Source organism: Podarcis cretensis (assembly GCF_951804945.1).
Source record: "Podarcis cretensis genome assembly, chromosome: 2".
Classification (NCBI taxonomy): domain Eukaryota; kingdom Metazoa; phylum Chordata; class Lepidosauria; order Squamata; family Lacertidae; genus Podarcis; species Podarcis cretensis.
Window position 1 is genome coordinate 63,643,781 of NC_137171.1, and position 23,650 is coordinate 63,667,430.

The following is a 23,650-nucleotide window of genomic DNA, read 5'->3' on the forward strand; positions in this document are numbered from 1 at the left end:
GATGTTCCGGAACCCCAAGACCGCCCAGTTTCTGTCCTGATGATGCGTCAGTGATGATGCGAAGCTCTTGGTTTTTCTGCCTCAGAAAGGAACTCTGAATGGATTTGCCATGGTGACATGAAAAAAGACCAGGAGGGATAACGGACTTCCACAGGGGCGATTGTGCATGCACACACGCTGCCTCTTAGGGAAATTGTCCTTTCCTGCATCAAGATCTGGAGGGAGGGAGGGGGGCTGGGTGGGGTGGGGTGGGGAAGGAACCCGAACACACTCTATCAAAGCAAGGATGACTTTGGTAAGGATTCGGAGGAGCTTCCGGCAGGTGTCTCCTCAGGTGGTGCTGTTCTTGCTGTTTGCCTTCTGCCTACTCAGCGTTTTTGTCTCGGCCTATTATTTATATGGGTGGAAGAGGGGACTGGAGCCCTCGGGGGACATCCCAAGCCCGGATTGTGATGAACCGAAGGTCGCCCCTTCTCGCCTGCTTCCGCTGAAGCCCATCAAAGTGGTGGATTCTTCTCGCACAGACCCTTTGGTCCTTGTGTTTGTGGAAAGTCTCTACTCCCAGTTGGGCCAGGAGATAGTGGCCATCTTGGAGTCCAGTCGCTTCAAATACCTGACGGAGATTGCTCCAGGGAAGGGGGACATGCCCACACTGACGGACAAGGACCGAGGGCGCTTTGCACTGATCATCTACGAGAACATCCTGAAGTATGTGAACCTGGACGCCTGGAACCGCGAGCTCTTGGACAAGTACTGTGTGGAGTACGGTGTAGGAATCATTGGCTTCTTCAAGGTACTGGCTTTGGTTTGGGCAAAGTTTTTGTGGGAGCAGGTGGGGAAGAATCAGGCCACCTCCAGTGATGGGGTGTGAATTTCCTGCAGGAAATTTTTCTAGTGCTTTATTTTTCTGTGGGGGAAAAATCGGTTTCATATACGGTCGTTGAATGTATGCCAATGGCAAGTACAGTATTAGGCAGACCTGGGCAGTTTCAAAGAATGTAGCTGTGTTTATTTAATACAAGTAAAATAAACATACTGAATTAAATCACATTTTCTGATGCAAGCTTAAAAAACACGGGGTTTTTTGGGGGGGGTAAAGTGTTTTATTATTGTTTCATTTTATAATGTATATAAAACAGGGAACAATTTTAGCAACAGATGAAAATTAAAAGATGAAAATCAACTATAGGCAACCCCCCGTTTACACATGTTCAATATGTGTACAATTATGTGTGCACATGCTGCGCCAAACCCAGAAGTGACCTGAAATGTCGCAAAAATGTTTTTAAAAGGGGTGGACCGGGGCAGGGTGGGATGGAATAGGGTGTTTGCAGGCTTTTTCAATGGTGTTTCAGACAGACACAATTTCACTGATGTGTGCAAATGGTGGGTTGCCTGTATAAAATAGACATGTAGAATGAGTAGTAGGGACGCAGGTGGCGCTGTGGGTTAAAGCCTCAGCGCCTAGGGCTTGCCGATCGAAAGGTCGGCGGTTCGAATCCCTGCGGCGGGGTGCGCTCCCGCTGCTCGGTCCCAGCGCCTGCCAACCTAGCAGTTCGAAAGCACCTCCGGGTGCAAGTAGATAAATAGGGACCGCTTACCAGCGGGAAGGTAAACGGCGTTTCCGTGTGCGGCTCTGGCTCGCCAGAGCAGCGATGTCACGCTGGCCACGTGACCCGGAAGTGTCTCCGGACAGCGCTGGCCCCCGGCCTCTTAAGTGAGATGGGCGCACAACCCCAGAGTCTGTCAAGACTGGCCCGTATGGGCAGGGGTACCTTTACCTTTACCTTAGAATGAGTAGTTGCACTGTAGTTACAATTACATGAGCTGAATTTTTTTGATGCTAATTTTCATAGGAATCTTACTTATTTTTTAAAAAATATGTGTATTCTGCTGTATCATAAAAAAAAAATCAAAGCAGTTTACAGCAATAAAAACATCAAAACTTCTCCCCCAGACCAACATCATTTCATGGGGACAAGGTTAGTCCAACTATGGAGCACAGATCAGTCTCTCTGCATGAACACATGGCCTAGTCCTACAGCAAGGTTAGGATCGTCTGTGTTAAACTCCCTACAAATAGAAAATAAACACAGGAGTCACAAGGGTGGCCTAGCACCTCCCCCGCCAAATATTGAACTAGTTATGCCCTCAGATTTTGCTGCTCCAATGCCACCTTATTTTGTTGCAGTGTAAATCCAGTCTGTTTTAAAGAGGATGGATGAAGAGCTTCAAAGAGTGACATAAACCTTGGACTCAGGTCCAAGACCTAAGGGGGAAGGCCAGAAGCTTGCATCATAATGTTATAATCAAACACGTGTAACTGTGAACACTCCCGCAGTTGGTTTTCAGATTGCTGTATTAGGTTCTTCCATGTATGTGGTGGGAGGAATGCATAATTATATTTGTATATAATTATGCCCATACCTTTCTATATACACCACAGATTCAGATACCCAAACAGCTGGAGTTTGCCCACTTCCTTCCTTCCTTCCTTGCTTGTTTGTGCTTTGCTGGTTGGTGGCAGCCATTTTCGGGCAGACACATCAGAGAGCAGGACAAATCAGGGAGCAGAAGAGACTGGAAAAATCAGTTTTTCCTTTCTCTCTCTTTTGCTGGTTGGCTGCAGCCATTTCAATAAGAAACCATTGAAAAAGTGGGAAGAAAGATTGGAAAAATCCCAGATTAGAAATGTTCCCTTGGGCATCCACGTAAATCGTGGACTCGTTATGTGAATGCTCACCAAACGAACGATTGTCAGGGAACCCATTGCGTTTGGTAAGCAGGACCTGTGTGTACTTCTGAACCAGTCCTAAATAAAAATAATTTTAACAATGCAACAGTCCTTAGCTGGTGAAGAGGGCTGTAAAGTAGATCCTTAGTTATGTAATTCTCAGGACAGAAGTGTGCTTTACTCTTTTTTTTTTTTTTTTTTTAAAGCACTTCAGTTTCCTCCCCTTTTTTCCTTGGATCCAATACTGTCTATACACTGTACATTTAAAGTACTCTCCCCCAAGAATATTGGGAACTGTAGTTTACTTCCCACAGAGCTGTATTTCCCAGCACCCTTAACAAACTATAGGTCCCAAGATTCTTTGGTGGGGAAAGTTCTTAAAATGTATGGTATGTACACAGGTCTTCCTGAGGGAACATTCTTCCATCTCATTCCTTCTGCAGTTAGTGGTACAACAGTGCTGAGAGTGAACGCAGCTTTGAGGGCTTGGCTTGACAGCATGCGTCTCTGAAATTCATTATTGTTGGCTATTGCTGATACGATAGATTGCCTAGACTCTTAAGCAATAGCCCACCCGTATTACAATAGCACAGGTGCTTTCTGAAGGCATCTGTATCTGCCACATGCTGGCTCATGCGTGAACAGTAGGGACCTGGAAGAGCTTCAGCTTGCAAAATGTCAGCCTTTCTTGGACACCTTCTCACAGTCACTACTCGCTATTGAATGGCTTGATGTCTTGCCAGCATTGAGCCTGATAAGTAAAAGGGCTGTGTATTTTAACTGATGCCAAGAGCGGATTTACAAATCTGCGCCTTTTGAGATGAGGCTGCAGCGCCTTTAGTTCTGCTGGTGACAGTAAAAAAGATAACAGTAATGGTCCTCTTGGGAACTGGTTAATGTGTGAAGAGAACAGATTGTAACAGGGATTTGGGGGGGGCCATCCGGGCGTCCCTGCCTAGCATTATGACTTGACAAGGCCACCCCACCCTGTGTCCCTGCTTCCCCTAGTGATTCTTGAATTTGGTTTCCAAGAAGTCAAGTAGGAGGGGATGCAGGCTAACACAAACCGTATGGCATTTGCCACAGGTCTATTGCGTTTTTCCCTGCTTGAATGGGTAAGCCAAGAAGGTTAAGAATCCAGGGCAGAAATGAAGCGTGTAAATGAGGCTTTATCCTGAGACCAAGAGCTGTCCTGCTGCTTTTGACAGACATTTTTTGCACAGCAGTCTGTTTTCTCTTCCATTCTGATTTCTCTTGCTTCCTTGGCTCGAACCCACAAAAGCAGTACTATATTAAATTGGTTTAAATTTTCAGAGTGGCAAAGAAGAATCAGTCTCCCTCCCTTGCTTCCTAACCCTCTGGCTTTCTGTCCATTTACATAGTTATATCTTTGAAAGATAATTTGATTGGGTGCTAAGTAGTATGGCTACACTGCATGTTGATCCCTTTCCAGACATACAGTTGGATAAAGCCTATCCTTGAAAAATCCTTAGTTCATCACACAAAGTATATTCTGTGTGTATTTCAGTGAACTTTACTGGTGGAAAGTACACAGACCACACAACATGCACATTGCAATAATAAAACAGTGGCTTTCCTTTCTACTGACATAAATGAGAGAAGCAGAAGGGTCCAGAATATATGACGGGAAGAGCCCATCACAGTACTAAAACATATAGCCTAAATATAAGACTACAACCAAAATATAAGAGCCCAACCGCAAAGGCTGCTGACCTAACCATTTCTTTGCAGCTGTTTCAGAGAGGCACTCTGGTCCAGAGAGGCTCTCTAAGCCACAGAATTCAGCTTGGCTTGGTTTGTATATAAAAAGGCTGTATCTGATCTCCTCACCTCCGCGTCCTTCCCCAAGCAGCAGCCTCTTCATCCTAGTCAGAGTTTCCTCCCTCCAATCTAATGCAGTGGAACCTCTGTTGTCGAACATAATCTGTTCTGGCAGACTGTTCGACTTCTAAAACGTTCGACAACCGAGGCTCAGTGGGCGGTCAGCAAATCGAGAAAATTGAGAAATGTGCCTCATAAGCTGTTTGACTTCTGAGGCGTGTTCGAAAACTGAAGCAATTACTTCTGGGTTTTTGGCGTTTGAAAACTGAAACGTTTGGCTTCCGAGACACTTGAAAACCGAGGTTCCACTGTAATCCTGTAGGGCTTCCCTTGTGAACCATCCACGCCTATCACATTTAAGCAAAGTTTTCTAGCAGCTGTGTATACCACCTTCCAACCCTCTCTGGCTTAGGCCTGCCCCCCTCACTTTCCTCCTCTTACATCTTCTTTGGTATGAGTGGAAATTTCAAAAATGAATGGCCTTAAATGAAGATTAGACAAATTCATGAAGAATAAGCTATCAGGGTTAGTGGCCACATGTAGCCTATGTTCTACCTCCGCTCTTGGAGGCAGTATGTTTCTGAATACCAGTTGCTGGAAGCCACAGGAGGACAGAGTGCTGTTGCACTTGGGTCCTGTTTGCAGGCTCCCCAAAAGCATCTTCTGATTGGCCACTGTGAGGATGGGGATGCTGTACTGGATGGTGCACCAGCCTTAACTTATGTTCTTAACCACCAGAGCTGCTCTTGGAGCCAACAGAACACCCATGTTTAGTAGTTTATAGTAGCAAGGAAACGCTTGAATTCCATAGACTGCTCCCCTGCTCTTGCAAGCCTGAAGTGACACACTCAGTACCATGTGTGCTTTCAGGAATTCAGTTAACCTGTACACCAATCACATTGTGCCATTATATTGCCTCTTAAGCATTCTTAATAAATAAATCTGAGACAAATAGGGCTCTAGTTCTTCACCTGCTTTCATACTCTGCTTCCCCTCTGTTCTTTTCCTTATTGTTGGCAGCTCCAAGAAATTTTTTTTATGTGACACAACTTGCAAATAAATACTTCACACAGCAGAACCAAAGAGGTAACCCCTCAAATTCTCTGTTCCTTCCTCCTATATGGAAAATCATAAAGCCTCGCAAATGATGTCACCCTGTATACACGCAACACAAATGGGGTATAAATTCAGTTCATGTGATCTCCCTACAGGCCAATGAGAACAGCTTGCTGAGTGCTCAGCTGAAAGGCTTCCCCCTTTTTCTCCACTCCAACCTTGCGCTGAAGGACTGCAGCATCAACCCCAAATCACCACTCCTGTACATCACACGGCCCAGTGAAGTAGAGAAGGGACTCCTTCCAGGCGAGGACTGGACAGTCTTCCAGTCAAACCATTCCACCTACGAACCCATCCTCCTGGCCAAAACCAAGTCGGCAGAATCCATCCCACACATGAGCATTGATGCAGCACTCCATACCACTGTGGTTCAGGATCTGGGCCTCCACGATGGCATCCAGAGAGTCCTCTTTGGCAACAACCTCAACTTTTGGCTGCACAAACTGGTCTTTGTTGACGCTGTTTCTTTCCTCACTGGCAAGAGGCTTTCCCTCCCCCTGGACCGCTACGTCTTGGTGGACATTGATGATATTTTTGTTGGCAAGGAAGGCACACGGATGAAAGTGGATGATGTAAAGGTAATGATACACAGCCAGGTTTTGCTTTTGAGGTTGGGATTTGGGGGAGATGTGGGGCTAGCTGTCCTGTGGATCCATTTCTTTGGGCTGAAAGCTACATGATGCTAGGAGATGTGCCCTGGATCCCTGAATCCTTACTGCTGTTCTGCTGTTCTTGTACCTCTACCACACTGGATCTAGTGTGGTGTTTGTGCTTCTGTCATTCCCAGAATGTGTGAGACTGGGATGGTGACATTTGAAATGCAGGAAGCGTAATCAGGTGTCCCAGCCTCATGGAATTTTAATGTAGACTCAGTAACCATTTCTTTTTTAAAAAACCTGTTGTTCACAGCCAACATATTATTGCTTTAGTTGAAAGCCCTTTAAATCAGGATTGCTGTGAATAGTTACACAAGTGCAAAAATGTAGAGATGGATTTCCTTGTGATTAAATTGGGAAGCACTAAAATTAAAAATCTTAACTTAGCCCAACATCACTTGTTTTTCAACATCTGATAAAGAGAACTGTAGGCTGTGAAAGTTTGTCTTTAAGGTGCTACAAAAACTATTTTTAGTAAGATCAAAGAAACAAGAACAAACTAAGAAAGCTCAGAACTTGGAACAAACTTTTGTTGTCTAGGGATAAAATGAACCTTTTACTACATAACGGTATATTACCAGAAATAGGTGAGAATAATGTGTGTGTGTAGGAATCAGTTAATGACCACTCTTCCTAATATTTCTATATCTTAGGGAGAGGGATCATTAACTGATTCCTTTTAGAAGAGCAAGAAGAAAGTTAGACTGATGTTAACAACCACGATTTATTTTGTTTGGCTTAGGGAAATGATGGTTTAAGGCTTGAACACTTTCCTTTTTTTTTTTAAAGCAAAAAGCACAATGTGCAACAGATTTATCACTAGGTCTCTTAGGCACATGTCTGTCTCAGCTTTGTTTCCCATAGAATTATTGTTAAACCATTGCCTTTTCTCTGCTTTCTTAACAAAAATAGAGAGTGTAGCTCTCCAAACAAAGTCCCAGAAGAGTAATTAAGCAGGATTTATTTGTGCCTGATGAGGAACATCTGAACGCTTACTTGCCCCCACTTCTACTCCAGACACCTCCACTTCTAAATAACTAGTATTTATCTAACAAAGGCTAATCTAGTCACTACACTATTTGCTCACGTGAACTATCAAGTGCTTGCTTATGGTGGCAAAGGTGTTGTGGGAATCCCAAAACTGGGTTATTAGCAGATGGTGACCTTTGAGGTCTAGGAGGCTGTGGAAAATGTAAGCTGCACCTTCCTGGTAAGAGTGATATTGCAGCTTGCATGTTAATGACTGAAATGTGTATATATAAGGGCATGTGAAGAAAACCGATGTTTTGAATTGGTACTAAGGCCTCCTTGCATTTATACTGGTGGGATGGAAGCTTATGCACTGTGCTCCCTCCCCCACCACCACTGGGATAATGTTAAAAAAAAAAAAAAGGCCTATGCTATGTGAGAAGACACCATGCTGCAGCTCCTTCTCATCCTCTTCCTCCAGAAGCTGGCACTTCTATTCCCCCTGCTTTCTAAAGCGAATAGGCTATGGTTTTAAATGTTGCTTTTCATCCCACTCTGTAGGCTCTCTTTGACACCCAGAATGAACTGCGCACCCATATCCCCAACTTCACCTTCAATCTGGGTTACTCAGGGAAATTCTTCCACACAGGTAAGAAGGATTTGTGGGGTGTGTGTGTGACCTTATTTGGGCTCTCAGGTCTTTCACATTGTGTTGAGGGCTAGGCTAGAAGATCTGCCTGGTAGGTGATGATAGCTTTGTGGATCAGATTCACCAGGAAAGCTTCCCTTCCCTTTCGTATTTTTGCCCCTGGAGGTCCAAGGCTTGATCAGTCTGTGTGTTGTGTGCAGGGTGGTTAATGATGTTTTAGTGTTCTACTGGGCAAAGCACATGGTTGGTTTGAGCCTGTGGGAGGAATGGCATTCCATTGCATGTCTTCGGTTTTTAGTCGTGACACTAGTGGTTTGGGTCTGTCAGGTACGGACGCGGAAGACGAAGGAGATGACCTGCTGCTCTCGTACGTGAAGGAGTTTTGGTGGTTCCCCCACATGTGGAGTCACATGCAGCCTCACCTCTTCCATAACCAATCTGTGCTGGCTGACCAAATGACCATGAACAAGAAATTTGCAGTTGTAAGTAAGACGCTTTCTGGGGACAGAAGCAGAAGGCTGGGGCAAAACAAAAAGCGGGTTGTACCTCAAAAGATGGAAGGAAGGCACGAGTCGATCATTTGTTTATTGTTCAGATTGATGAGTTTGCAACTGCAAAATGAAAAACCTAGCACTGCTAGGACATTGCCACAATGCGTTGCATCAGCACAGCATTCTTAAAAATGTCTCGTTGGCTGCTGCAGAAAACAGAACAACCATTTTTTGGGCTCCTGTCTACTATTTATGCAAGGAGTGTGGTGTGTGTAAAAACATCCCAACATTCAAGTCTCCCCAGGGGTCTTATAGAACCAGCTTCTCCTACTGTATTGTCGGTCTGAGGTGTTGCACCCTTCATAGCATGATAATGAATTGGACCTCCAGGAAGAAAGCACGACCTGCTTTCCTCCTCTCCTCTCTTGTTGTCTTCTTATGTTCAACCACTGATCTGTAATCCCACCATTTCCTATCTCTTTATGGAAGGGGGATCTTGGTTCCTGTGATCCCTTCCTACAGTACTCTGTCTGTCTCTGTCTTTCACAACTAATGCCCATGAGCCTCTTTTCTTAAACCTAAAATCCACCTTCAGATTTTGTTATCAAATTCAAAACGAAAATGTCCAGGAGAGCAAACCGATGGTTATGCTGAGTGTGGAATCTCAGCCTCTCTAACCTTGAGCGCATACCATTCTCTGGCACAGGGACAAATAGTGTCCCTGGTAAGCCTGCTTTGCTCCAGGGACGCGGGTGACGCTGTGGTCTAAACCACAGAGCCTAGGACTTGCCAATCAGAAGGTCGGTGGTTCAAATCCCCGTGACGGGGTGAGCCCCCCTTGCTCGGTCCCTGCTCCTGCCAACCTAGCAGTTTGAAAGCACGTCAAAGTGCAAGTAGATAAATAGGTACCACTCCGGCGGGAAGGTAAACGGAGTTTCCGTGCGCTGCTCTGGTTCGCCAGAAGCTGCTTAGTCATGCTGGCCACATGACCTGGAAGCTGTACACTGGCTCCCTTGGCCAGTAAAGCAAGATGAGCGCCACAACCCCAGAGTCATCCACGACTGGACCTAATGGTCAGGGGCACCTTTTACCAGTTTTCAAGAACGGCATAAACTTTGCTTGTTTCCTTTCTACCCAACTTTTCTGTTGATGTGCTAACTTCTTTTGTCTGAGGAATTCTTGAAAATTCCTTCATTTCACCTAACCCCACAGTTTAGTTACAAGTCGGTTCTTCATCCTGTTGCAAATAGGTTTTTATTTATTCATTCACCCTCTTGGTTCCAGGTGTCAGGTAGCATCCAACACCTTTCAGTACAGTTCTTTATCTGACCTTTTCAAAAGATGGGTGCTGCCAAGCAACCAGTTCTTGTTAGTGCCGTCTGTGGGATGCACAGCTCACTTCTCTTTGTTACTCTTTCAGCACAGCAGAGAGTCTGCTTGAACAAGCCCACTCGAGGGAGAAGAGAACTAAAAGATCAAATCATTAATCCTTTTTTTAAGGAGTTTTGCCAGAGATGCCCTTTGGTGCGTCATACACACAAAAAAAGAATTTGCAGGTTGCTCCTTTGCGATTAAGTGAACAAATGAAAAGAACCTGGGAAAAGGGGAGAAATTTAAACATAGCCATAAAATCTTGCAGAAGATCTTTCTTAAAACAATCAAGCACGGAAGCTGTGCTGGATAACTCTTGGGTGTATTCTCTAGTGTTGTGTAAGCTGTGACTTCATAAAATGTGCTACTATAGGCTTCTCCGTGTCCCCATGGGAGAGTTGCTCAGACTTAACATGGAATGCCTGGTGCCTGTAAAACAGGGCTGAAATGTAATGTTCCAGGTTTTGTTCTTCAGTTATCCTTCTTGCATCTGCTGGAGAGCACTCAGTCTTGTGCTAGGGTCACTGGAGCACGTAAAAGCCTTGCTGGCAAAACTTGCCAGAAGGCTACACATGTTGGCCATATCATCTGTGTGATAAGTTGAGTAGGAGCTTGGTATTAATAGTTGTCGGACCCATTCGCTACTCTCTCCTGTATCTCACAGAATTTACACCTTGAACCGTCTTTCCCAGTTCCCCGAAATACGATGCTGACATCTCTGCTACTTTGGGATGATATAGACTGCAGTGGGGAGGGGAGGTAATAAGATCTTCTTTTTAAAAAGCCCTTAAAGGCTGGATTCCATTCACTTGCGGTGGGAGCCTTTCATTAAAAGTCCATTGGTTACTCCAGCTGATACAGTTATGACCCCTCTCTCTCTCTCTCTCTCAGGAGCATGGCATCCCCACTGATATGGGCTATGCAGTGGCACCTCATCATTCAGGGGTGTACCCAGTCCATGTGCAATTGTATGAGGCCTGGAAACAAGTGTGGGGGATCCGAGTCACCAGCACGGAAGAGTACCCTCACCTCAAACCAGCCCGCTTCAGACGAGGCTTCATCCACAATGGAATTATGGTAAGTAGGAAGGGCCTTCGCTTATCTTTCTTGCTTCATCCTCTCTCCTGTACGTGAATAAGCTCAAACTCCCCATATTGTTTAAGAGGGATCCACTAACGTAAGTTCAGGGAACCTGTGTGTTTGTTTCCTGGAGGGACAGCGAGGACATCTTCCACCATCTGCTCAGAATTTATAAGGAGCACTGGAATGGACTGATTCTCTTTCTCCTTTTCAAAAACACCTGTAACTTGCTATATGTTTTCTTTCTGCTTCTTTCCAGGTTCTCCCACGGCAAACATGCGGCTTGTTCACACATACCATATTCTATAATGAATACCCTGGTGGGTCCAATGAACTGGATAAGATAATCAACGGAGGCGAGCTTTTTCTGACTGTGCTACTTAACCCTGTAAGTGCTGCTTTGATGAACAATGGAAGGTCTAATTGCAGTGTGTAGAACCTCTTCTTCTTCTTCTTCTTCTTCTTCTTCTTCTTCTTCTTCTTCTTCTTCTATGGCATTTTGAAATAAAGTCTAAAACCACAAGCACCAAATAGAAGGAAAGCAACAAGATCACTGAGAAAATGGGGAAAAGGTAACTCCCTGAGTGACAGACCTTGGTGCGTTATGGGTGAGTTTGGGTGGTGGTAAAGCAGCCTGAGAAGAAGCTCCTGAATAGGTTGAAAGAACTTTGAAGGAAGACTGGAAAAGATTTGCAGAATATTAGAAAAATCACTGTAAACAGATTAAAATGTTAGCAAGGTTTGAAAAGGTTGGCAATAGGACCCATGGAAGGGAAGGTGGGAAGTCTAGAGATTCGGAGTAATCTCTAAATATGGATAATGTATTTGGTATTGTTGTAATTTTATACTTGCAAAATCAAATAAAAATATTACCCCCCCCCCCAAAAAAAATAGCAGGGTTAAAATAAATTCAGCAGTATGAAGTTTACTGAAATAAAACTGAAAAAGAGAGTGTACGGAATTATTGGAATATGCAGTGGTAAAGGGTTAATAAACGAACCATGGAAGTGGGGGAAGGGAAGTTGATGATGCAATATTAAATTATTATTATGTACGGTTTGTATTTTGGTACAATGTCAATGTGCAAATTTTTAAAATTCAAAATGATAAATAAAATTTAAAAGAAGAAGAAGAAGCTGCTGAGTTTGGATTTTTAAGCTATGTAGCCAAAATCATAGTGACAGAGTAATGCATTTGTATTTGTTTGGAGCATTGTTTGGTAAGTGGAAACCACATCCTGGGCCCCACAGCATCTCTTTAAAAGCTGAGATCCATTGCTTGCTTCACTTGCTAAGTAGGTTTGTGCATAAGCATGGTGTCCCAGATTTTAGAAGATTGCATGGGAGATTTCTATAGTTATGTGAGACACACAATTTCTCTGGTGTATAAAATTGCTTGAGAAGGTCTTGATGCAGGAATCCAGGGCCATCGGATTTGAAGTGATCAAATTGCATAGCTTTAGGTGTTTGCCAGCAGTTTGAAATGAATGTAAATGAATTAATGTCTTTTTTGCCTTTTATGATCCTAGAAAATGCACGTGATCCAACATTTTGAAGTAGTCTGGAAGTCTACTAAAGCTGCTATCTCTTCCAGGCTATCTGTTCAGAGAGGGAAAATGCCTCAAATCTGGATTCCTCTCCAGATTTCTAGGGCTGCTTCTGTTCCCACTGACCCTTGCTCCCTTTGCATTTGCTTAGTTATCTTGTTGTTAATTTCTGTCTTGTCATGAGATAGGATGTTTGGTGGGGAAGGTCTATGGGTTAGGCTGGGTCATATGCTGAGTTATCTGGGCCATGAATAAATTTGGTGGATGAATTTGTTTCTGTTGATCTGTGAGTCGGAGATAAGTTTATTTCTGGTTGATTGACCAGTGACTAGGAAAGAAGACACTTAAGTTGCTGAACAATTAACTCAGAGTGACCTGCTAAGCAAGTCAGCAAATTTATGCATGCGGAAATGGTGCACAATTTTTCACTATTCCTCTTTCTTTGTGGCACAATATGGCCTGCTTTGCATGTCACACTAAGGACTTTTCACACTTCCTCTCGTCCTCCTGGGGAAACCCGCTCTTTAGCACTCAATCAGAGCCAACAGCAATTCAGGTTTCCCCAGGATTGCCATTTGTTACGATCTATCCCTAAAGAGCAGGCTTTCCCTTGGAAAGAAGCAGGGCAAGGGGAAAGCCGCTTGGATATGTGCCTAGAAAGTGTGGGTAAGGCAGAAAACTGCTTGGACCTGCGGTTTCTAAACACAGCATAAGTGGAAGTTGTGTATGAGCCCTAAAACATTATGGTTTATTGTGAACAAGCAGTGCCAGTGTGCTGGTGCACATTGCTGAAATGGCGAGTTCTTCTGATTGCTGAGAATCACAGATGGGGAGAGCACAGGTCTTGTTTGTGGGCTTCCTATAGGCATCTGGTTGGCCACTGTGAAAACAGGATGAAGGACTAGAAGGGCCTTTGGCCTGATCCAGTAGGGTTCTTCCTGTATTCTTATGTTCAATCTCTCTTCCCACCCCCTTTTCTGCTTCTGGTGAACACCATGGTCTGGCTGCTCATGCCAGCCACATTGTTTCTCTCCAAAACAAACCATGGGTTGAAAGCCAAGGTGGCACAATATCGTTTTGACTAACCACACCAATTAATTTCCTTGTCTTCTGTGCTGTCCTTTCTTCCCTTCCACCTCCCCCCCACCCGCCCCAAAGATCAGTATCTTCATGACTCACCTCTCCAATTATGGAAACGACCGCCTGGGTTTATACACCTTTAGACACCTGGTCCGCTTCCTCAACTCCTGGACTAACTTGAAGTTGCAGACACTGCCACCTGTGCAGCTGGCACAGAAGTATTTCCAGATATTCTCAGAGGAGAAAGACCCTCTATGGCAGGTATGGGTCAGCTGCCTTTCCAGGCCTGCATAGCCAAAGGCATTCAAGTAAACGTGCTCAGTGTTCTTTCTGTTTGATCGGCTTGTTTCTTTTGAAACTAAAGCTCTGTAGAGACACTCTATCAGAATAAACAGCTGGTCCAACAATTATGAACACGAAACATCTTTGGAATAGATAGTAGTTGTGCATGTGCAGCAATATTCGAACGATGTGCCTGTTTGCTGCTGCATTCTTCTCTCTAGAAACAGAGCACACCACACCAATCTGGTCCCAGATCTGAAAACTGCAAGTGTGATATGATCTGTTTCTCATGGTTTGCTTTTACCCATCATTATGCTGCCTTTAGAGGTGAACAGAGCACTGTGTGAAAGTTTTCTTCCGCTTGTAAGATGCGAATCCACGATACTTAGACCAGACCTTGGAGTGCCAGGTATGAAGCAGGCCTAGCATGCTTGCTGAGAAGACAGTGCATCCTTTCCCTGCTGGCTGCAATGGACACAACTCATTGCTGGCTTTTGAGGGACCCCCTCCAGTAAGAACAGATTATTTTGATTTGCGGCATGCAAGCCTCAATTTTCCACTTGTTTGATCCCAACACGTTCCCATGTTTCAGGATCCCTGTGAGGACAAACGCCACAAGGACATTTGGTCCAAAGAGAAGACCTGTGACCGGTTCCCCAAGCTGCTAATAATTGGTCCTCAGAAGACAGGTGAGCTCTAACCCAGGGATGCTGAACCCCAGCCTCTCTATTTTGCCTTTGGTACTCTCGCTCAGGCTGTTCTTTTTTTGCCAGCTCTGCTCCACACCCTCCCTGAGCTCTTTTCCCTGGTGTGGCCTTGAACTGTCATTATTATGCCTCTTGCTTGCCTGGCTGTTGGACTGAAGGGGGGGGGGGACCCCTGACTTTTGCCTGTCAGGAAACTTGCTCACTGGAGAAAGGTGAGCATCCTAACTGTCCACTGGTAAGCTGCCAGTGGGAGGTTCCCCAAGACGTAATGTAGTTTGGGGGTTGAAGAAGTCCCTCCTGCTGCTGTAGCACATTGATCTACGCCGTGTGCTTTGAACACACCTGCCACTAACATCACACACACACACACACACACACACACACACACACAAACACACACGGTATTACATGGCTGGTGAACTTGCAGCACCCATCCTGGGGAATAAATATATTAAACTTGTCGGTGCTTAGAGATCCAAGAAGGTCACACAAGCTGGAGAACAAACATCTGGCAGATGCTTGGTGGGAAAACAAGTTTTCAGCTCTGTTTTCTTTCCCCTTCTGTGAAAAGGTACCACAGCTCTCTACCTGTTTCTGGGGATGCATCCTGACCTGAGCAGTAATTATCCGAGCTCGGAGACCTTTGAGGAGATCCAGTTCTTCAATGGGCATAATTACCACAAAGGCATTGACTGGTAGGTTTCAGCCCCAGTGCTGGGAGGGTGGCAAGCTGCATTTCGGGCTTACAAGGGTGGCTTGCAACTTCAGCAATATGGAAGTGGAAGCCTTTTGGGGAGAGTCCATAGCTCTGTGGCGGAGCATCTCCTTTCATGCAGGCGATTTGAGGTTTAATCCATGGTTCAGTATCCAGGTAGGGCTGGCGAGCTGCTGCTACCAGTCTGTGTAGACCAGTCTTTCTTAACCTTGGGTCTCCTGACGTTCATGAACTACAACGCCCATGATCCCTGGCCACTGGCCATGCTGGCTAGGAATGATGGGACTTGTAGTCCAACAACATCAAGGAACTCAAGGTGTAGACAATACTGAGCTAAATGAACCAATAGGATGACAGTGTGTGTGTGTGTGTGTGTAATTTTTATTTTCAAAGTTTCAAAAAGAAAAAAACATTTTTTTATATATACACACACTAGTCCATATCAGTACCTTTATGGGGTTCAGTGAACTCCTGGACTTCCCTCCCCCCATCGCTTTCACGGCTTCCAAAAGTTATCTTCCTTTTTTAACTGCATCTAATTGCATTCATCCAAATTACTATACTTCAATTTTATCCTTTGTCATGTTAAATTACAAGTGCTATGTCAATCCTGCTAACGTTTTTAGATTTTTACAGTGTTCTTTAATATAGTCTATAAAGTTATGCCATTCTCTATTAAATTTGTTATCCTCTTGGTGCCTGATCTTCCCAGTCAGCCTTGCCATCTCTGCATAGTCCATCATCTTCATTATCCATTCTTCTTTCGATGGGGCACTTTCTTCTTTCCATCCCTGGGCAAATAACATTCTTGCCGCTGTCGCCGCATACATAAACAGTACTTTCTACTGTAGGCTGATGAGGTATAAAGCAGCTTCCTATGCGGGATTGCTGGGGTGCTGACTACCTGCTGTTTTCCCACCCAAAAACAAAGTCCCAGTGGTCTTACTCAGTGTAAGGAAGCTTCCTAGGCTCATGTTGGCAGTCTGCTCAGCTGACAGGGGCTCCGAAAGGACAGATGCCTAGCATGTGTGGAAGAAGCAGGCAGTTTTTAAAATTATTATTGTTTTGTGGCAGCAAGAATACACTAAGCTCAGGAGGCTGCCTACACTGCTTTGCTTGCAGATCATTCAAGTAAGCATGAAATGCAGAACTGGGTGTGCATGTTTGATGCACTCTCCACACTCAGAGCAAGCACCAGTGATTTCTGCTCTGTAAGCATGTTTTATTCGGCTGGGTTACGCTGTGAGAAACCACAAAAGAAAAGTACACTGTGTCTAATGTGTTTTGCACACACCTCGCAACCCCTCTTCTTTGCTGTCTGTTGCATGACCGGGACGGTAGTCAACAATTGACAACCCCCACCCCGTCCTGGCAATCTGTGGTAGTTAAAACTGCAGTTGAATGAGTGTTAGCCTTCTCTATAAATGTATTAAATCTCAGTCTGATAATCCTTTGATCTAGAAGAGCACATCTCTAATTGTACAACAATTGTTCACATAAACAGTAATGAGCCAGATGTTTTAAAATGGATGAGATTCCACATGGCTTGATAGATTTGGTCTTGGTCTGGAATATCTCTGAAAACAGGGAACCTTTCGGTATGTCCTAGTATTTCCTCTATTTTTTTAAAAGGACCTTGTAGAACAGTTGGCAATGTCAGGCTTGCCAATCAGAAGGTTGGGGGTTCAAATCCCTGCGACGGGGTGAGCTCCTATTGCTGTGTCCTAACTCCTGCCAACCTAGCAGTTCAAAAGCAAATGCAAATAGATAAATAGGTACCATGGAAGTAGGAAGGTAAACGGCACTTGTCATGGTGTCCCATTATGCCAGAAGCAGTTTAGCCATGCTGGCCACATGACCCAGAAAGCTGTCTGTGGACAAACACCAGCTCCCTCAGCCTAAAAGCGAGATGAGTGCCGCAACCCCATAGTTGCGTTTGACTGGGCTTAACCGTTCAGGGGTCCTTTACCTTTTACCTTTAGAACAGTTGGCTGAAACCATTTCTGTCCTGCCTTCATCAAATGCCATCTATCTCTCCCTTTCTGCCACTGACATTTTTTTTAAAGGTATATGGAGTTTTTCCCCATCCCTTCCAACACCACTTCTGACTTCTACTTTGAGAAGAGTGCCAATTACTTTGATTCAGAGGTAGCACCCAGGCGGGCAGCTGCACTGCTTTCGAAGGCTAAAATAATCACCATCCTCATTAATCCAGCAGATCGGGCCTACTCTTGGTACCAGGTAAGCTGCTCTGTCCCCTCCCCTCTGTCCTATATTTTTGAGTTTGGCTAGGGTATTGAATAGTTGGGCTGGAGTTAAGTTGTACATAAATTTCTAACTGGCAGGAAAAATATCTGCCGTATCCTGTTCAGGACAGAACAGTGTTTTGCATTGATATAGATTGTTGACATTAGGGTGGTTTTTTTTTAAATGAAACTTGTGCACACAAGCTGTCCTGCATATAGATGCCTAGGGATGCACTCTTAAAATGTGTGTATTTGGTTGCCACATCCAAAACAGCATTTTAAAACAACTTCATAAAATTACCAATGGCAAATTTGTACAGGAAGTTCAGGTGAATTATTAGAGTTATTTTAATTTATATCTGTTTGTAGATTTTTACAGTCCTTATTGAAATTTATTTTTTGGGAGTAACTCATACATTAGGTAGAGTGCTGGACTTTTGCTATTTTGGGGTTGGATTCCTTCACATACCAGAAAATCCAGGTTGAACAAATAAAGTTGATTTCAAGCTGTTGTACAACGATCCCCCTCCCATCCCTTTGCCATTTTTGCGATAAGGAAAGTGTTTGGGAGATGCACTGGATAACACTTGCTTGGTGCAACATCATCTTATCTCCCCACAAACAAATCAAGATAAATGTTCAATAAACAGATCACCTGGAAGGGACTTTAGACTTCACAGATGCACCTCCCAGTAACCCCAAAACTTTATTGTGTCCATCAACTTTGTGAAGATTAGTGCTTCTCATTTCAGAGACAAATTAAGAAGTTACAGTAACTGCACCCAGTACTCAGTTTTCCTTGTCTTCTTCATCTACTGCACCCTACAGGCAATATTGGATCAGAGATACGCTTTTGTGTCTTAAAGATCCCCCTTGCAAGAAGCCCCCTTATGGAGAGTATGATATCTTCTCTTACCCTAGCCCTGCTTATTCCTCTGCTTGCATTGGCACTGGAGTGTGACGGGGCTGTTAAAGGATTTATTTGAAATTATTATTTGAAATGAGGTGTTCTGACTAGAGCCTCTGTGGCTTTTTTCCTTTTTTTCCTTTTGGTAAAACTAAAATGCTGTCCACTTAAAAAACAAAAGCATCAGCGAGCACATGATGACCCAGTTGCCCTGAAGTATACCTTTCACGAGGTGATCACAGCTGGGCTTGAGGCCTCTCAGAAGCTCCGGACGTTGCAGAATCGTTGCCTAGTACCAGGCTGGTATGCTACCCACATTGAACGGTGGTTGAATAATTTCCATGCTAACCAGGTAGGAAATATAGTGACTGTGGTTGCTGTAACACATAGGGATTCTCCTTGGCTTTCATGACAAGAACATATGAAACTGGAGTGTTTCAGAAACCACTTCTGCATAGACTGTCGTAGAGTGTTTGGATGCAAGGGATTGGTGGGAGAAACCAGCTGTGGAACCACCAAGGGAAGAAGGCTCAGAGCCCAGGGAATGGTGGTGGGAGAACAATGAGTGGGCAGAGGGAGAAGACTGGGAAGAGGAGGTGTCAGAAGCTGAAGGGGTAACAGGGCTCAGTGAGCTAGGACAGTCTGTGGCAGAAAGAAGTCAATTGGGCTGAAGCAGGCGAGTGGGAGGAGGAAGGCCAAGAGGCAGAGATAAATCAGACTGGTGAAGAGTCACAGGTGTCTCCCCTCTTCCCCTCCTGCTACGACAAGCTCCTCTTTCCCTGCCCCTCTCCCAGAACCAGAAGAGGGCTGAAAAGGGTGGAGCAGTGACAGGCTGCATGCAGACACTGTCTCCGAATGCTTGGGGAAAGCCCTGGAAAAGAGGGGACATAGGTGGTTGTGGGGAGGCAGGGACTGGAGCAAGACCATTGGGAATTAGCTGCTGTGCTCATTAGTCCTGACACTCAGCCAAGTCTGTGGAGATCATGTTTTTGCTAATAAAGAATTAACTCCCAACTTTGAACTGCGTGATTACTGACCGGCAGGCTCTGTAGCATAGGCTGACTTCCATGCTGTCCTGGTTAAAAACCTGTAATGAGGAGCCAGTTGAACTCAGATATGTGGCTCCATCCTGCACCAGTCCTCCCTCCCTCTGAGGTCAGCTGAAAAGGGGGGAAGGAAAGAGTTATCACCCACCCAGGTTGCTCTGCTGATCGTAAAAGAGCAAAAGATGGAAGTTATGCAGAAGCACTTCCTGTGCTGATCTGGCCCATTATTCTTACTCCATTAAAAATGTAAGAGAGTGTGTAGGAAACTCTAGTTGCCTGCCCTCAAATCCCCTCCATGCATTTCCTTGGACAATAAAAAGAAATCCATTTAACAGGAATGTGTTGAGAACTCGTCCAAAAATCCTTCTGCAGATGATAAAATGAGAAGACCTCTTGGGCTTGGTATGCCAAGCACTTAAGAAGAAGAAAAGAAATGGCAGACTTGGGATTTTGTATACCGACTAGTTTAAGTTTGCATCTTGTTGGCAACTTATATATGTGCGTATAAGCATATGCTTATAGTTATGAGTATGCTGCTCTTGACTGTGAGGAAGGTCCTCCAGGCCCCCTCAAGGCAATGTTGTAGTCATTAAAGATTTCATGTCAAAGAAAAAGCCATGCAAATGAGCCACAGAGACGCTTATATTGAAAAGCCTGTGCTGTGGTCTGCATTTGAAAGCTATTTTCCGTAGGCAGAGGTTCTTGTGCAGACTTAATGTGCTGGGAGAAAAAGTGGTGATTCCGTGCTCACCCTCTTCGTAGCAATCTTATGCTCATTTACACTGAAAGTAAGCCTCGCCAAACTCCAAGGCAATGCAGATTTAGAAGCAGGCTTAAGACTGTTGAAATCAGTGTTGGGTTTAGGCCAGATGGGTTTGCTTTTGTGTAAATATATTTAGGAATGGGCCATAGGCCCAAAGGCAGGATATCGACTCTTCCTGTTTTGAGTGCATTAGGGTGTTAACCACCTAACACTTCTCCTCTCAAGCTCCCTAATGGCTGGTGCTGGAAACCACCAGTCGCATCACTATTGACATATTGTTGCTGCCTGGTATATTGCAGTAACTGGCTCTCGCTCTATGGAATGTGAGGCCTAGGTCTTCAAATCAACCTGGTACTGCTAGGAACACTGGCATATTTTATACTACTATTATATTTATATTGCATTTATAATTTCCCTATTAAATTATTTCCCTTTTGGCATTTAGCAGCCAGGGTTGAGCAAAAATGTGCGAGTCTTTAATATTTGTGTGTGCAGATGTGCAAAATATGTGTGCCTACTTGTGATTACTGTGGTTTTCCACTACTACTACTACTACTACTACTACTACTTTATTTATACCCCACCCTTCTGGCTGGGTTACCTGCCCTGTGCCCTTGGGAAGGAGTAGAACAGAAATAGTAATCAATAACATGTATTTGCATATTACCCATGCATAGCTTCCATCAGTCTCCAACAAAGAGAGAAGCTAGGTCACTCCAGTCTTCCACTTTGCTTCCCTTACCAGTGCTTGGGGGACAAACCACTTCTGGTTGCTCTGAGGCTCTACACCTTGGAGTGGATTTGATTGTGTTTTGAAACAGAGTTGAACTCAAGGAGCCAAATTTACAGGGCTCATTTTCCTTTCAGATTCTTGTTCTGGATGGCAAGCTGCTACGCACAGAACCTGCCAAAGTGATGGAAACAGTCCAGAAATTTCTCGGAGTGACAAACATCATAGACTACCACAAAACTCTAGCGTGAGTCCTTCACATTTCTTCCCCTTGAGCCAGTCTGGGTCCTTAATGTTCTTTTCTACCTGTTGGGATTGATTTCTTTGCACAGAGTTTGTTGCATAGATCCTGGCTATTGCGGAATTGATTTGAGAGGCCACTTTAGGAGAACTGGGTTGTTGACCACATTCCCTTTACAGATGTAGAGGACCCTGGAACATTGCAAGCCTGCCTTGCTAAGGAATACAGGGGCCTGCAGTGGCTACAGATAGGAGAGAAATAAATTAATTCTGCGCTTGTTTCAGTAACAATAAGGTTTGTATTCTGCCTGAATCTTCATTGCAGTACATTCAGAAGATGCAGCATCTTCCTGTGCTGCTCAGATTTTTCTGGCGCTCCATGGCAGAGCTTTGTGCTAATTTATTTCTCTTTCCTTAATCTGAGACCCAGCACCTAATACACAAATGTCTGTAGTTGTAGCTTGAAAACCACATTGGATGAAGAGATTTCAAGAAGAGTCCTAGCTCAGCAGTATTTTGCATTGCCCAATGTATATATAGCATTGTCATTTGAAATAATAGCTGATATGAAAAGAAAAATAAGCAAAACTTGTAAGCGCAAATGGCAGCAAATGCTTTAAAAAAATAACAACTGCTTCTAGTTTCAGTTTAGGGAACGGGAATTATCTAAATTAAGGAAGAGAGACAATTTAAGCAGAACTACAACTCCTGCACCAATGCTTAAAAAAACCCCCCAAAACCTTGATACTGTATGATTAATATTTGCTTTGTCTATTAAAGTACAGAAACCTCTCTGTGTTGTCCCCTGGCTATTGAGGCCTCCTTGGAGGTTTTCTCAAGTCAGAAATACTACTATGTCAAAAGTGATAATGGGATAATTTCACATAATCATTGCCTTGCAAAACGGGGCTTATATTGGACTTGGAAGATATTGTTTCCATATGTTAAAATAAGTATAACTAGTTTGGCGCACTTGTAAAAATGGCTAAATAAATTCAGCCTGCAGTGCAAGAAGCTGAGGGCAGTTTGGGTAACGTCGTTCAGTCTTTGTGGTTTGCCTTTGCAGGTTTGATCCTAAAAAAGGATTCTGGTGCCAACTACTGGAAGGAGGGAAAACCAAGTGCTTGGGGAAAAGCAAAGGAAGGAAATATCCGGAGATGGATTTAGATGTAAGTATTTGAAATCCTCTCAAGGTTTCTGGACCTGTGGGCATCTTGATGGTGCAACTGCTGATCTCCAGAGTTCTACACAGCATGCAGGCCCCACCCACACTTGCCACTAGCGGTGTGAAAACCTATATGCCACTATTCTTCTTCTTCTTTGGCGATCACTCGTAGCCGAGTAAGATTGTCTTCCATAAACACGGTTTTAACAATGAGTCCCTAAGTGATTGTGGAGGACAATTCTGGATCCACACATCCTTCCACAGTGTGGACATTGCTTTCTGGGTGGGAGTTGATCACTGTGTGGATTTGCCAAAAGCGCCTTCCTCTTAGCATGTTTCTCCTTTGCATCCTGAGTTCAAGTGTCTTCAAAGCCCATGACACCTTTGGTAAAGGCTGTTCTGCAATTGGAGCGCTTGCAGGCAAGTGTTTCCCAATTGTTGGTGTTTATACAACATCTTTTAAAATTTGCCTTGAGACATATATGCCACAATAGTGAGCATCTAAATATGGGAAATGTGGGCAGGGCCTGATCATCACTGGATAAAGAGAGACAGATTTGCCCATGTATTTCCCAGTCAGACTTTCAGGTCTGGAAATACCTACGTTATCAGCCCTGTGCCAAAGTGTTTCCCCCACAACCAGGCCTTCACTGCAGAAGTGTGGGATCTCACCATGGGGAAGTTAGCATGCTTGCTGGGAGGAGCTGGGTCAACATGACATGCTGCTGCCACCCTTCTGTGTCCTCTTATCTGTCAGCAGTGCAGATGGGATTTAACTGTTGTTTCAGGGGGCCCTTTACGCAACTTATTGTTAAAGGTCTAACCGTTAAAATGTAAACATGTAAACCATCTTACAGGGAGCTGTAAAGATTAATGGCACCTGTTCTGTGAACACTTGATGCTAAGCCTAGGCTGACCTCTGTGTGGTACCCCTGTGTCCCAGGGCATGGTCTGCAGACACATGGGGTCACCATTTTGTTTAAGCTGGTCTCTTTGTGATTTGTGCCTGGATGAGTGACTGGCTGGTGTGGTGGGGGGGTGCTTAGAAAGGCAGACAGCCCAACAGAATAGGAGTAGGAAAGTATGGCTCTCTCTGAGTGAACCACCCACCCTGCTGCCACCTTAAATATCCCCCATGTGCCAGCCCTGCCTGGTCCCAGAAGCTTTCCTTAGGTGGCAACTCCATCAGTGGTATTCGCCTTGAATGGGGATGGACTTGCCAGTGGTTTCTCCCTTCTTCCCCACCACTGCTTTGAAAGCCCCAGAAGATTCTTGCAGTGCATTGATCCTGTCTTCCTCCTGGCATATCTCCCTC

The 23,650-nt window shown here is 44.5% G+C and overlaps 1 protein-coding gene across 1 annotated transcript in view; it reads left to right on the forward strand.

The window, feature by feature from the left end:
* Positions 1–247: 247 nt before the first annotated feature.
* The window catches only part of NDST1 (N-deacetylase and N-sulfotransferase 1), a 28,433-nt gene continuing 5,030 nt past the window's right edge, over positions 248–23,650 (forward strand). The window contains exons 1-13 of the mRNA XM_079968220.1: positions 248–793; positions 5,788–6,270; positions 7,879–7,966; positions 8,294–8,448; positions 10,720–10,905; positions 11,168–11,296; positions 13,613–13,795; positions 14,409–14,505; positions 15,095–15,218; positions 17,305–17,479; positions 18,573–18,743; positions 21,068–21,177; positions 22,237–22,339. Of these exons, the coding sequence (XP_079824346.1) occupies positions 287–793; positions 5,788–6,270; positions 7,879–7,966; positions 8,294–8,448; positions 10,720–10,905; positions 11,168–11,296; positions 13,613–13,795; positions 14,409–14,505; positions 15,095–15,218; positions 17,305–17,479; positions 18,573–18,743; positions 21,068–21,177; positions 22,237–22,339 (2,511 nt within the window). The 5' untranslated portion in view covers positions 248–286. The remainder of the gene's footprint in view (positions 794–5,787; positions 6,271–7,878; positions 7,967–8,293; positions 8,449–10,719; positions 10,906–11,167; positions 11,297–13,612; positions 13,796–14,408; positions 14,506–15,094; positions 15,219–17,304; positions 17,480–18,572; positions 18,744–21,067; positions 21,178–22,236; positions 22,340–23,650) is intronic.